The 14,956-nt window shown below is 39.9% G+C and overlaps 1 protein-coding gene across 1 annotated transcript in view; it reads left to right on the top strand.

Moving 5' to 3' along the window:
• Window positions 1-14,400, top strand: part of ZBTB46 (zinc finger and BTB domain containing 46) — a 79,055-nt gene extending 64,655 nt beyond the window's left edge. The window contains exons 3-4 of the mRNA XM_029911763.1: window positions 692-867; window positions 11,748-14,400. Of these exons, the coding sequence (XP_029767623.1) occupies window positions 692-867; window positions 11,748-12,137 (566 nt within the window). The 3' untranslated portion in view covers window positions 12,138-14,400. The remainder of the gene's footprint in view (window positions 1-691; window positions 868-11,747) is intronic.
• Window positions 14,401-14,956: the final 556 nt, after the last annotated feature.

The following is a 14,956-nucleotide window of genomic DNA, read 5'->3' as shown; positions in this document are numbered from 1 at the left end:
TTAAATGCTTGCATGGTGAACTCTATATTTGTTCAGATGCCCCTCAATCTTTGAACATTAATGGAAATACTGCCATGGTACGTGGTTTATTATAAACTGCATTTCACTCATTTGTTTTACTTAGGGGTTTAAAGAGAAATTCTACATACTGCTATCAACGTGTCACATTTGTGATCCTCTCTTCACAGCTAGTTATTTCTGACCTGATTCTGCATGTCGCTGTTTCAGTACATCAGGGCATTGTCACTAACTAGAACTATGCTTGAATTTCAGATCTCTCTCTGTTGGCCAACTAATTCCTGAAAATAATTTAGCATTATAGCAGATTATAGTCCCCTTTTGTTTTGTACTTTAACAGACATTAAGGAAATTGGGTCATTCTTTTGCTGTTGCTAAATATTTGACAGCCTGGTGTACTGTCTTATCAACAAGTTTCTCTGGGGAAGATACTTGAAGTTCCCAGCTGTGTTGACACAGTATAAGTACCCTAGTTAAAATCTGCCGCTTAATAAGGCAGACATTAGAAAGACAGTGTAACATAATTGAACTTGTTAAATGTTTTCCTTATGCGGAGCGTAAAACAGTGGGAATGTGGTCCGACAGCAAAAACATTAATGAAAATTAAGCAAGAAAATGGATCATTTGAAATGTTTTAAGTTGTAACCTGCTTTCTTGGGTTGCTCTTTTTCAGTAAACGAATTCACAGTCATCAGAAAAAAATTCAAGTGCCCATACTGCAGTTTCTCAGCCATGCATCAGTGTATCCTGAAGAGACACATGCGATCCCATACAGGAGAAAGACCCTATCCTTGTGAAATCTGTGGGAAAAAATTCACACGCAGGGAGCACATGAAACGGCACACCTTGGTAAGTAGGAGCATTTGAAGTAGTTGGAAAACAGAAAGATGGTTTGTTGTGCTTAAGGAGAAAAGGAATTTCACCTGACTTAGATTTGTGTTCTGTTTTTCCCCTGGTGCTCTTCTGAGTCTTTTATGGAATGCAGAAGACCTCTCTCCTGTTTTCTCCACTTTTAAAAGTCCCAGTGTCTTGCTTATTGTTCCTCTGGAGTTATTCAACAATGGGTCCTCCAACTCAGCCAGAGGAGTTGCTGAAGAACAATTTGAAGTGGTCTGCACACCCTGTTTAGTGCTCCTGGCCCCAAGGTGAGGGACTGAGCTGGAATCTCAAACCTCACTTCCTAGTGCACTAAACTACTTTTGAATGCAACATAGACTGCTGTGGGGGACCTATTAGGCTTTGGTGCTTCAAGGCACAAGAGGCAATGTTATCTTTAGGATCAAAAGTGTTGGCCTAATAGGCTGAATAATTAGGAACAAATTTTTTTGAAGTAATACACCACCCAGTAAAAGCAAGGAAATTCTGTTCCAGGACTACCGCTATCCTGTTGCACTTAATTATCATTTAATACATAATTTCATTAAAGATTGCTTGGTGTTCAGACAGCTGCTAGAACAGGGATCGGCAACCTTTGTTACGCGGCTCGCCAGGGTGGGCCGGGCCAGTTTGTTTACCTGCCGCTTCCACAGGTTCGGCCGATCGCAGCTCCCACTAGCGGCGGTTCGCCGCTCCAGGCCAATGGGGGCTGTGGGAAGCCGCGGCCAGCACATCCCTCGGCCCGCGCCGCTTCCCGCAGCCCCCATTGGCCTGGAGCGGTGAACCATGGCCAGTGGGAGCTGCGATTGGCCGAACCTGCAGACGCAGCAGGTAAACAAACTGGCCTGGCCCACCCTGGCGAGCCGCGTGCCAAAGGTTGCCGATCCCTGTGCTTAGAATGTCAATATGTGCTGTTGTAACTTGCTGGCTTGTCTCAACTGAAGTGTTGTTATAAACACATGATATTGTGTGTGCGTTTTTTTGTCAAATTTCCTTCTTTGGTGGTAGTATTTTCCCTTCCATGCATTTGTTAGCATCATTTCTATAGACTTGCACTTGACAAGCCTTCACCTTGATGGTGTGGGGTGATATTGTGGGATAGTGCAGATTACATGAAGTCCCATCTGGTGATAGTGAAATTAGATATCGTTGTTGTTCATACTCACTAGCTACTTTTTCAAAACCTTAATATCCTGGCAATTTCTATTTATTATAATAAATTCAGTACACACAAACTAGAAGTGCTAGAATCTAACACTTGCCAAGTTTATTTTGATTTTATTTTTAAGCAGAATGTTTGGGCTAGAATTTGACACACAGGAATCTAAAACTAACTCGCATTTTTCTCCAACAACAACAAAAAACCCTTGAAACAGTTTGTTTAAAAAGAACAAATTTTATGTCAACTTCTAGCACAGTAGTTTCAACAGCCAAGACCAGCACTGTCCCTCTTCCCCCTTAAATCAGGGCTGTAGCAAAAACACCAGTTTCAGCTTTAATTTTAGGGATGGTAGCAGCTTCATAATAATACTTTCTCATACATCAACTGGTTTGTAACACTGTGGGAGAGAGAGGGAAAAAGAGAGCTGGGCAGATAAATCACTGAAAAAAAATTATTAGAGCCTGTTCAATAACTTGCTTGTTTTTACCTTTCATCACCTTTTTAATTTTGAATTTGCAAATAGATACAACTACTAGAGAATTCAGTGGAATGTATTGTCTTCAGAAACAACAGTTCTTGACTGTGGGCTGTAAGACTGACTCAAATCTTCCAGGCTAAGAAAAACCCTTCCCTTAATGGGTTTTGACAGATAGGAGCTGGAGACAGCTTTTCCTTTTGGATGATGTGGATTCCATGTGAAGTACATGTAAATTAAGGTATCACAAAAGATTAAAGATAAATTTAGACTGGTTTATGTTTTACTGGTTATAATTCAAACAGCAGATATCCGCAAAGGAATCCTCTCTCCCATCACCAAATTTTGAATAGGTGATTTAAAACGATAGTTCAAGTTAAATATAACACATTTGAATATCCTGAAATATCCTGCAAGGTTTTTTCCTGTTGCAATGGATAGTTTTAAACAGGTTAAATGTAGCGTATTTTTATTTTCTCTTGCACAGGAAGCAAACTACATTGTCTTTCAGAAGTGAATTGAGATAGTTTTGTACAAATTCATCTTAGATCTCCGTTTTTGCTATAAAGAAGGCCCATTCAGGTCACTACCATGGTGTACTGAAATGGAGTTAAAATTATTTTAGTATATACATGGGGAGGTGTATCAGACATCTCTGTGAGAGCTATAACTTTTCTTCATATGCAGTTGAGCCTGTCCCTCGGAATCCAGTTATTTCTTGTTGTTTTGAAAGTGCCAACTGAGTGTGCAGATTTGTAGGGCAAGGAATAAAGTTCTGAAAAAGTGTCACATTGGAATAAAATGCATTACTACTTATGTTATCAAAGTTATTCCAAAGAATTTCAGTTTAGTTATAAATCGGTTAAAGGTTGGGTTAACAATCATAGAAATGTTGGGCTGCAAGGGACCTCAAGAGGTCAAGGCCAGCCTCCAGCCTGAGGCAGGACCAAGTAAACCTAGACCATCTGTCAAGGTTCCTTCCCCACTCTGAACTCTAGGGTACAGATGTGGGGACCTGCGTGAGAATCTCTAAGCTTAACTACCAGCTTAGATCTGGTTTTGCTGCCACCACCCAAATTATTTGAGTCATTTGGGAAACTCTTGTCTACCTCCCTCCCACCCCAGAATATCTCCCTCCCAAGTACTATAACCCTTCCCTGGGTAGCCTTGAGAGACTTCTCCACCAATTTCCTGGTGAACACCGATCCAAACCCTTAGATCTTAAAACAAGGAGAAAATAACCATTCCCCCTCCTTTCCCCCACCAATTCCTGGTGAGTCCAGATCCAACCCCCTTGGATCTTAAAACAAGGAAAAATCAATTAGGTTCTTAAAAAGAAGGCTTTTAATTAAAGAAAGAAAGAGGTAAAAATCATCTCTGTAAAATCAGGATGGAAAATAACTTTACAGGGGAATCAGATTCAAAGAGCCCAGAGGAACCCGCTCTAGCCTTAGGTTCAAAGTTACAGCAAACAGAGGTAAACACTCTAGCAAAAGGAACATTTACAAGTTGAGGAAACAAAGCTAAAACTAACACACCTTGCCTGGCTGTTACTTACAAGTTTGAAATATGAGAGACTTGTTCAGAAAGATTTGGAGAACATGGATTGATGTCTAGTCCCCCGTAGTCCCAAGAGCGAACAACCCCCAAAACAAAGAGCACAAACAAAAGCCTTCCCCCCACCAAGATTTGAAAGTATCTTGTCCTCTTATTGGTCCTTTGGGTCAGGTGTCAGCCAGGTTACCTGAGCTTCTTAACCCTTTACAGGTAAAAGGATTTTGGTGTCTCTGGCCAGGAGGGATTATAGTATTGTACACAGGAGGGTTGTTACCCTTCCCTTTATAGTTATGACACCATCCCTACCAGGTGTCTGTCCAACCTGTTCTTAAAAACCTCCAATGATGGGGATTCCACAACGGCCCTTGGAAGCCTATTCCATAATATAACTACATGTATAGTTAAGAAGTTTATCCTAATATCTAACCTAAATCTCCCTTACTACAGATTAAACGGTTTACTACTTGTCATACCTTCAGTGGACATGGAGAACAGTTGATCACTGTCCTCTTTAGAACAACCCTTAACATACTTGAAGCTTATCAGGTTCCCCCTCAATCTTCTTTTCTCACGACTAAACATGTCCAGTTTTTCTAACCTTTCATCATAGGTCAGGTTTTCTAAACCTATCATCATTTTTGTTGCTCTCCTCTGGAGTCTCTCCAGTTTATCCACATCTTCCCTAAGGTGTGGTGCCCCGAACTGGACAGTGAAAATCTCAATTAAAATAACTTAAAAATCATGATGGGTTTTGTGTTCAGACCATTGTTCCTTTTATGAAGAAGCAATAGGTAGGTTCACTTTGCTTTTTGGACGTTACAATTCGAACCCATCAGGTATACTGACAAAAATCTCCATAGAGGAACCCACTGACTGAATATTTTCACAAAAGTGGGAACCCTACAGGGGAGGATCGTGTATAAGACTCAAGAAAATGGATAGTTTTATATTCATCAGATTTTTTTTTTCCAGTTAGCACAGCATCCCTTTCCACAGGCTACTAGTTCAATCAGTATCTTGATCTTCACTGACGGGGAGGTGTTGTGGTTTGTGTGAATTGAATCTGGGTAGGGAAACCCATGGGATCTTGTGCCTTGTGCTTATTTGTCTTGTAACTTTATTTTCTTCATATGTCAGACGACTGTGCTTCCTAGTGCCAGTTTGCAGGTAGAACTGTGGAGATGAACGTTGATGTGCATCAAATGCAGACTGCACCTGTTATAAAAATAACTTCCAGACATACATCTCAGAGTAAAAAGTTGAAGTAGAGAAAAGGAAATGTGTTTAAACCACCAAAGACTTTGCTTCTTTCAGTTCCTCAATCAATGTGCAAGGTTTAAAGGGCCTGGATTAGCTTATGTTTAGCCCAATTTTTTGTTTAAAAAAAAATTTTTTTTTAAACAAGCTTTTACATATAACCTCAGGTCTGTAGAAATGTTTCTATGCTGTATCTTTTTAAAATCCAGAGCAAGTTTTTAAACCAATAAGATTTTCCCTGCATTCCTTGCTTCTCAGCTACTTTTCCATTGTATTAGAGCATAAGAAGCTGAAAGAGAAATTAACTAGAAACAGAAATGACAGATATATTTTCATTGTCCAGGTTGAGAGAAATACAAAATGTGTGAACAGCACAGATGCTAGTTTTAGTAATGTATGCAATGTTAACATAGGTAAGGACATGAATTTTTAAAAATACGGTTTTAAATCCGATATTGTCTCTTTAAAACACTGTCTATAAAAAGTTAGTTTTGCCAGTGTGATTTCTGTCTAAAGAGGAGTTAAATCAGCAGCTGTGCTTCTGAAAAACACACACATGACCTCAGATGGCAAATATCTCTTTGATATTTCCTTTCTTCTATTTGATTTACAAATGTGTACTGAGAAATACATACTCTAAATAAGGTTCATTTATTTTATTTTTAAATTACCATTTACTTTGAAGGGCTTAGATGTAATAGCAGTAGTCACCAGTGGATAATGTGGTATCAGTTAACATTACATCATCACTCGCTTTCCTTGAGGTTGCAATGCACATTGTGTATCCAAAAATGGATGTCCACCTTGGAAGGAAAATGTGTAGTCTTATAATCAAATATTTTTAAACGGCTTCAGCAAAAAGTATTGCTCTGCTGTTGTTTGCTGTTGGGGTTTTTGTTTTGTTGTTTTTCCCTTTGGGTTGTCCCTGTGTTTGCTAACATTTTCTGACCCCTGCTAGTTGCAGTGTCCATAGGGACCAGAAATTACTTCAATCGAGTGGCTTTGTGAATGAAAAACAACAGCTTCCCTTGTTGCTGAGCCCCCAACTCCTTGGAGAAGCTAGAGCTTTTTAAAACTATAAACTGATGTTTTTCGTGTAGCTAGTACATTGTGAATGCAGCTTGTTTGGTTCACACGTGCATTCTGAAACGATGTTCAGTTCCTTTTTCTGGGAAGAGTTGTCTGTAGTCAGCTGGTAGGCAGTTGTCTGCCTACAGCAGATGCCAGTGTCCTGTCTTAGCTTGCCAAATGGTGGTGTTTATATACAGGGTGGCAGTTAGCCCATACCACTTAAACCAGAATGATCAAGGGGCTTATGTTATCAGTTGCTATGGTATCTAAAACCCTGCCATTTTTTACTTCCTTCCATGAGTATGTGTCCATTCGGATGAGTGCCCAGCCATCTGGCCTTGGGACCAACTGCTCCCTGAGATGTCCCTTTATTATTTCCTTTGGGCGTTAGTCTTCTGGTGTTCAGTAGGTACATCCAAGCCGTCAGCTCTGTCCCCTGCAGACACAAAGGTTTCAAGGTCTGTTGTTAGTTTTGCCGTTGGAGACACCTTGTCATACCAGCTGGTTCCCTGGATCTTTTTAGTTCGGTGGGGACACTTTTTCTTTTTCTTTTTTACACTAGGATTTGGTGCAGTTGCAGCCAGGGCAGTTATTCCCCTTTGAAATATTGGTGAATATCCTTATTATCAAATACAGTAAGAATAGGGTCTGTCTATCATGAAAGTGGCCATTTTCAAATACTGAAGACAAACCGCATATCTGCCTTTGTTTTAAATCGTACATCTTTTGAGTTAACTGGGGGGATGGAAAATAGTACATTTTGATGGCAAAATCCAGTAGGGTGGGTCACTTTGAGTATTCCAATTAGACTATCAAATGTAGAAAAGGGGTGGGGGGGTGGAGAAGAAGAATCATTTAAAAGTTTGGGCTGCTGGTCAGTTTTCTGTTTGAAGTTATGGTTCATTTTTGGTGCATATTGTGTCACTTCTGACTCTTGCTCTCCTGGCCCTGCGGACCTCACCTCATCTACCTATTTTGCCATCTCTCGAGACAGTGTTGATGTTTTGATTCCTGAAAATCTTTTCAGTAACACAGACTGGCATACATGGATGCAGCATAGATTATTTTAAATGGCTTTTAAGATCCCTTCTTTAGCATGGGTCTAGTATCCAACTTTTAAAAAAAAAAAGTTTGCTTCATATTCGTATGGTAATAAATACAATAGTATTTCAAATAGCTTTACCCATCTTGAAAAATATTTCAGAGCATGGAATAATGTGTGATTCGATAGGAGTAAGAATGCACTGGCTTTGGTGAACTCAATGTTGATCAAAGAAGCATGACTAACATCTTGTCTACATTACGGGGAGAGATCGATCTAAGTTACGCAACTTCAGCTACATGACTAACGTAGCTGAAGTCGACTAACTTAGATCTACTTACTGCGGGGTCCACACTATGCGATGTCAATGGGAGAGTGATCGGCGGTCATCGAACCCCCGGTAAGTGTAGACAAGCCTTAACTTTTCTTTAGCAGTATGTTGAGTGGTGAAGTTGGTCAGTTTCTTCTCTCTCCAAATACCTTTAGTTCAGCTTTGTAACCAATAAGAAAATTGAATATCCTAGTTGTAAGCAATCCAATTAGCCTATGCTCAGAATAGGAACATAGGAATTGCCATAGAACAACTGGTTTGGCGATCAGATCGAGGAAATGTAGATCTTCTGTGACTCCGTTAATAATGTGTTTAATTGGCCGCCTTTCTGAGTAAAAAAATTTTTTTACGTTGATGAGCCCAAATGCCTTTGGGAGCAAGGAAGTGGAGCCAGCACCATGAGAACTGCCAGCAGACAATTAGAAAGTGGTCCATGGTCCTCAGCCAACTTTTTCTCAAGTGGTCTCAACTTCCCAAGGTGTGATTATGCTTGTCCTTGCTACCAGCTTTTGGGCCACCGTGTCCCCCTTTTAGTAGATACATCTTATATGCAACTATGTCAAGAGCACACACAGTATATGGGCAGTTCTTCCCCATGTCTCCAGGCTATCTGCTGATTCAGTTACTGTGTTTCTAACCTTTCTGTTTGCTCACTTTACTCTTCTTTGCTGTCTGTTTCTTTTTTATACTCCTCCTTTTTCCTGTCCATTTTTATTAGTTTTTGCTCTCTTGGTTTTTTCTCTCCCTTTCCCTTGTTCCCATTGCCTATTCCATCAATGACCAGAAAGCTACATGCTGCTTGTGATGGAGGTGAATATTGGCGGCTTTCATGTGGCCGAGACGCCTGTTCTCACAACTGAGCTGTGTGTTGCGAGGGGCGACACACACACATTGGACCAGCAAGCTGCTTTCTGAGCCTGCACTCCCCACCCATGAGCTGTTATCTCTTGGCAGCTTTATGAGGGCCCATCACAGGGCCAGAGAGGCTGCCTACTTCTTTACCCCTAGCACCATGTTTGCAGTAAGAAATTGGTCCTGCTTTAATTGCTCCGTTGCTCCTGTCATATGGCACCTTACCCAAGTCGGGAAACCTAACATAATCCATAAGTGTTGCTAAACAGAATGACTACAGTCTGTTCAAACAACCTAACTCTGAGACTAGGAGTATTGTGTTCTTGATACTCCTAGCTGCCTTGAACTTTGAGAAACAGAAATCATCAGAGAGCTTAGTGCCCTCCGGAGTGGAGTGCTTGACTGTTACAAAGTTAATGTGAGGAAGTGTTGCTCTTAGATATAAAGTTTCGAGAGAATTTTTTGTTAAGTCTGGCATTACATTCCCACAGTTTCTGTCTGCTCAAATGCCTTGGTGGTGGTGGTCAACTGCATTACAGTGGATGGGAATTATTCAGGAAACCCTTTTTCTTTGAGCTGAGACAGGAAATTACATATATTTGGGGATTCAGACCTGGATGTCAGTAGTCACAGTTCTCAATCCTGCCAGCACAGCTAACATCATCTCCTGAAGGCAGCAAGAGTGTGGGCAGTTAACCCCCTCTCGCCTGCATTTAGCCATGGTACCAACTGTGCTGGTTACAGACCATTCATTTAAAAAGCACCAAAAGAAGAAAAAAGTCTGTTATGTACACTTGATTTGTGCTACAAGAATTCTTACTTTTAACTAAAATTAGTTGATTTCCAGCTGTCTGTTTTTAGTAAAAACAACAAGGAGTCTGGTGGCACCTTAAAGACTAACAGATTTATTTGGGCATAAGCTTTCGTGGGTAAAAACCTCACTTCTAATTATTTATATCGCCTGGGGACCCCAAACAGGTTGTTATAGTGCCTGGGTCCCCAACCAGAATTGGGGCCATACTGTTTTAGCTGTTGCACAAATATATAATGAGAGGCTGTGTCCCTTCCCCAAAGCGCTTAGTCAAAGCAGACAGAGCAGATGAAAGGTGGGAGAAAGGAAATAGGTAGTATCCCCATTTTGCAGATGGGTAATTTAGGCACAAGGATGAAGTGAATTGTCCGAGCTCACCCAGGCAGTCGGCAGCAGATTTGGGAATTAAACCCAGATCTGAATCCCAGACCAGTGTCTCAGCTACAAGACTGCCATCTCCTGTTCAAAGTGACTCATGGCACAGCTATATCTTGACTTGTTTATTTTTTTCTCTCTCAATGACATTTTCTATGCGGCACATTTCCTGACTGGTTTCAGATTAATTTCAGATTTAGTCATGCAAAAACTTTGGATCAAGTTATGCCTGATGAAAGTTGGGCTGCTTTAATATCTGTCCCAATATCTCCTTTTTGTGTGGAAAAGCCAACTCACCACCTTACTTGAATGTAAGGAAGCATTTGTTCTAAACTCAGATTGTCAGGTCAAAGTCTAGCTATTAATTTTGGTTTTTTTTCATCCATTCCTTACTATAATAACTTTGTGGCATAGCCAGCGTAGTTTAAATTGCCTTAGAGCCCTCAAACAGAAAACAGCTTTTCTCTGGTGGACACGGTGGGCCCATCAATTCAAAGAATAGACAGTCACAATCGATTTGAATGCTGTTCCCAGAGACCTCTTGGCACTGTAACATCTTAACAGAAAGAACCTTTAAAAGCGTCACGTGTTTACGTGTGCCATATTATTTTTGGTGTGACTCCATTGAAGTAGAGTTCAGTAATCCTGACCCCACTGATACGTTCTTTTCTTTAGGAGTGGAGTGTAGCAAATTAGCTTAATGAGTAAATAAGCTCCCTTGCTTTACCTAAAGTGAAAATACACTAAGGCAGAGATTACGTGTATTAGCGTACTTTGGATGGAGCTGTGTTTAAACACACAAACTCTTCAAGTACTTAGTTCTGGTTATTATACTGTGAAGTTTGGGTCAGTTAGAACAATGTTCTCCCTCTGAATAAATTCTGCAGATGACTTTTCCACTGCTGCTCGTGCTCTGTAACTGTAATAGCTGTGCATAATGCCATGTTCAGACACACAATGCTGTGTGACTCTTTCAAGAAACAGAAACTTTTGTGACAAACCTTCAGCTGTCAAAGTAGACATAAATTTTGAAGCTGATGTGCATTAGAAGGTGGTTTGGTTTTTTGTTTTGGTTTGTTTTTTTTAAGTGGATACATTGGCTAGGTTTTTATTCTTTAGCCTGTGGTGATGGTGATAATGATGGAATACAGACTGCTAAATTCATGCATTACAATATCCTGACACCTGTTGATAAATTACCACCTTTGAGCCAGTCTTCATGGGGAACATTTTTGAAAAACTTGATCAATGTAACTGTGTCAATGCAACTAAAGCAGGATACACCTCTCCCACAGATGCACTGCACCAGTCCACGACAGGGCTTACAAAGGCACAACTTAATCTGGTTAATTGCCAAAGTAACCTCACTTTACTTCAGTGTAGTGCAGCTCCATTAGCAGTTTGCACAGTGTAGCTACACAGACCTGGTTACACCAGTGAAAATGTTCCTAAGGTAGACAGTTCCTTTGTCTGACCAATAGCAAACACTGAAATTCTGGTTGTTGTATCTTTGAGACATTTCTTGGTAGCTTTTAACTAGCATCTGGTGACAGCTATTTTAAGATAGTACAAGACTTTCAAAATGTAGTAGGAATTTTAGGAATGTGTGCACTTTAGTGCCCTGTGGTAAATGTAGGCTTAAATTACTGGTTTCACAGTCAGGGGTGTTTCAAAAAAAAGGATTTTCCGTTGCATTGTAAAATACCTTCCTACTAATACTGGTAGAAATATAGTGGTAAAAGTCATACCTGGGACCCATCATTTCTGTTCCAAATACCAGCCAGTGACAGTTACGGGCTACGCTATTTTTTTCCCCTTTACAGCAAAACAGAAAGCATCTCTTCTTTCATGGACCACATTTGCAATTCTCTGCTTAATCTTCCCTGCCTTAATTTTTTTTTCTATTTTTTCCTTCCCTAGGTCCACAGCAAAGATAAAAAATATGTATGCAAAGTGTGCAACAGAGTGTTCATGTCTGCCGCCAGCGTGGGAATTAAGCATGGTTCCCGACGCCATGGAGTTTGTGTTGATTGCTCTGGTCGAGGCATAACAGGTCACTTAGATCAGAATGGAGGAGAAGGATCTCCAGATGAATTGTATCCTGGTGAAGGCCAGTATATGGAGGATCCAGATGACATGAAGGTGGAGGGAGATGAAGAGATGGGGGATGATGATGATATAAAATGGAAAGATGATGTAGGAATTTCACAAGATGATGTGATTCTAGAAGATGACAAAGAAGATGTCGACTCTCCACAGGAGCAAGAGAACTCTGGAGAGAATGACAAGGATTTTACTTGGATTTCTTAGGGAAACGGGGAAGGTTTTGTTTGTAGGGGGAGGGAGGGAAGACAGAGTGTGCTGGGAAAAACTAAGTAGCCTTGTTGTCGTCCATGTGTGCAAAAGAGTTGTTTGTGGGTTTTTTTTAAACAAACAAGTCCTTTATCTGTACCATTCAGATACTGTATTAGTAAGTGTCACTTTTAGTGGCGTCAGTTACATCCCTTCCCCTTCTCCCCCATGGAAAAATAGGATTGTCTGTCTTTGCCTCTCTGTGGGAGCAAATCAGATTGCATGCAAGTGACTTAAAGTTTCTGAAGATGTGAGCACTGTGACGGGGAGAGACTAGGAGACAGTGTAAAGCATGTGTTCCTTTTATAAACCTTCCCCACCCTGAATTAAATACCAGGGAGGTTTTGTGTCCCAAACCATTTTTTTTTAAAGTTTTGTTTGTTCTAAATTCACAGCAGCAGTGGACTTACTTACAGACTAGTATCATGTAAATAAACTGACCTGTGTGTTTGAGGGCTTCTCCATATAACCCAAGCCTTTCACAAAGAATTAATTTAAATATTTATTTTTTTTAATTTTTTTTTTTTTTTTTTTTTTTTTTAAATGGAGCCTGTTAGATCAAACAGCAATTCAGGCTGCAGCCTTAAGAGCCACTTTCATAACATGGGGTCTTAACTCCCAAATAGTCCATCAGGTTAAAGATCATGAAATTACTTGGGCCCACTGGCATCTTAACAGTATCCAGTTTTCCAACCTTGTTTAGTTACGTTATGTGAAATGAGTGTTGGTGTTTCCATAAGATTTCTTTTGCTATAAAAGACGCATATAGTTTAGTACCCAGTTGCTTGGTTTACATGAAAGTTGTCACCTTTCTCCCTTAGGTGTCAACTAACTGCCTTTTTCATATTTACGTGTAAATTTTAGTAAATATAAGTCATTTAGCAAAATGAATTACAAATTGTGATAACTCAAGAAACTAGGGGAGAAATCCTGGTTCTGAAGTCAAGATTTCTCCCAAGTTAGATTATTATTCATCCTTGCCAAGCTAAAACATTCCTACTTAATTTGTAGGTGTAGTCCGGATGTTTAATTGACTAAGTAAAATTTCCTTTGTTTCAGCCGGGTTGGTTCCAGGTAAGTAAACCTTCTCTTTTAGAGAACCAGATTTCTCCACTAGAGCATCTCCTCTTTCAGTAGCGTTTACATGGGTGTGTTCCGAATAGTTCAGTTCCTATTGGCCATTGCTGCCTTCCTATGACAATGTTTAAATAAAAAACTCAGTGAAAGTGTCCTGTTCAGAATAAAAGCTTCTGCTGTACCTTTCACCTGTATGCTTTTGGTGCTTAAAAAAAAAAGCTGAAGACCTCACTGTTTTCTTGCTCTGGAGCAGACTTTTATATAACCTGTATGAATATGGTGATCTTGAAACCTGCCACAAATAAGCAACCAGTTAAATCTAGGAAGCCAAATGATTAAAAGGTGCTATTTTCCCCCCAATTGTGGGAAAGGCAATTTCTTGTGGGAAAAGCATATAAGTCCTTGCAGTTTAATTTTAAAAAATGGAAAGCGTGGTTCTACCCAGGGAGTAAAATCAAAGCAGATTTTACTGTACAAAATCCCAGTAATCAAATCTTTAGGTTATTCGGTGCCAGGAATCTCTTCCCAGTGAAGTGTGATCATGCAGGAACCTACTCACCTGGACCTTTAGGCGTTGCTCTAGTTGAAGGGTCATATCACCATTGTGATGTATTTTATTCCTTTCTCTGCAATTGTCTTCAGTTTCTTGGGGGGGGGGGGAAATCTCACCAATTTTCCTATGCATGTTTTCCTCCTCCCCAAATTTTGGGACTCCACTCACAGTGGTTTATACTTTCACATTGTGCAAAAGCACCAGAATTCTTGCTGTTCAAGTTTGGTACTTGTCAGTAATTTGGAAACATGTTTTTCTAAGCCAATCCATGTTCTTAAATCTACTGTTAGCTCGAAGCAAAGCTCTGTCATCACTTGTCTACACTGCTGCTAATATTTAGGATTGAGAAAGTTACCCGACAAAAATGGACAACCCGATTCTTTAAATATTCAAGGAATAGTGGGGGAGGGTCATATAAAACCATTTTTATGAAACTGTAAAAAGCTGTTTTTGCATTTTAGCGTGTTGTAAAGCCCTATAACTATGTTTAAAAAAAACCCCAATATTTTAAGATTGGACCTTTATATCCCTTTTTCTAAGTGCAAAAGAAATCAGCAGCTGTGTCCACTCTGTGTTGATCATAAAACCAGGCCATTGTTTCATGAACTTGACGGCTTTCACCTCTCAGATATGCAGGCTGTGGATTTATTGCCATTTATTCTGTAAATATTAAGTTTTTTCCCTAAACTTCCAGCAATCACTTGTTACATGTAGACAAATACATACAGTACTTTAAAGATACCTGTAGCTTGGCTTTTTATATATTAAATCTATTTAAAAATGGAGAAAGGAGAAAAAACCCAAAACCACAAACCTTCAGTTTCTACATTCCACTTTTTGTCCACCCTGACTCCACTATACAAATTCACTATCTTCAGCTAGTATGTTTTAGGGAGAAACGAAAGGTATTGATCCTGAGTTGACTTTTTCCCTTGTCCCTGCCCCCCTTTTGGGCAAACTTGATTTTGTATGAATATTTTGGGGTGCTTAGCTTTATTTCGTGTTTTATTTGGAAATATTTTATATTGCCTTTCTCTTTTCCTTTTTTTTTTTTTTTTAAATGGTGGACAATAAGCCAAATGGCTTTCATAAATGTTTTCTACTAGTGCCACTTCTGTGCTCTTCAAACTGAGGATGCAAAAAAACA

The sequence above is a fragment of the Terrapene carolina genome, unplaced genomic scaffold (genome assembly GCF_002925995.2).
Source record: "Terrapene carolina triunguis isolate 2854851 unplaced genomic scaffold, T_m_triunguis-2.0 Scaffold130, whole genome shotgun sequence".
Lineage (NCBI taxonomy): Eukaryota > Metazoa > Chordata > Testudines > Emydidae > Terrapene > Terrapene triunguis.
This window is presented reverse-complemented; position numbering and strand designations above follow the sequence as displayed.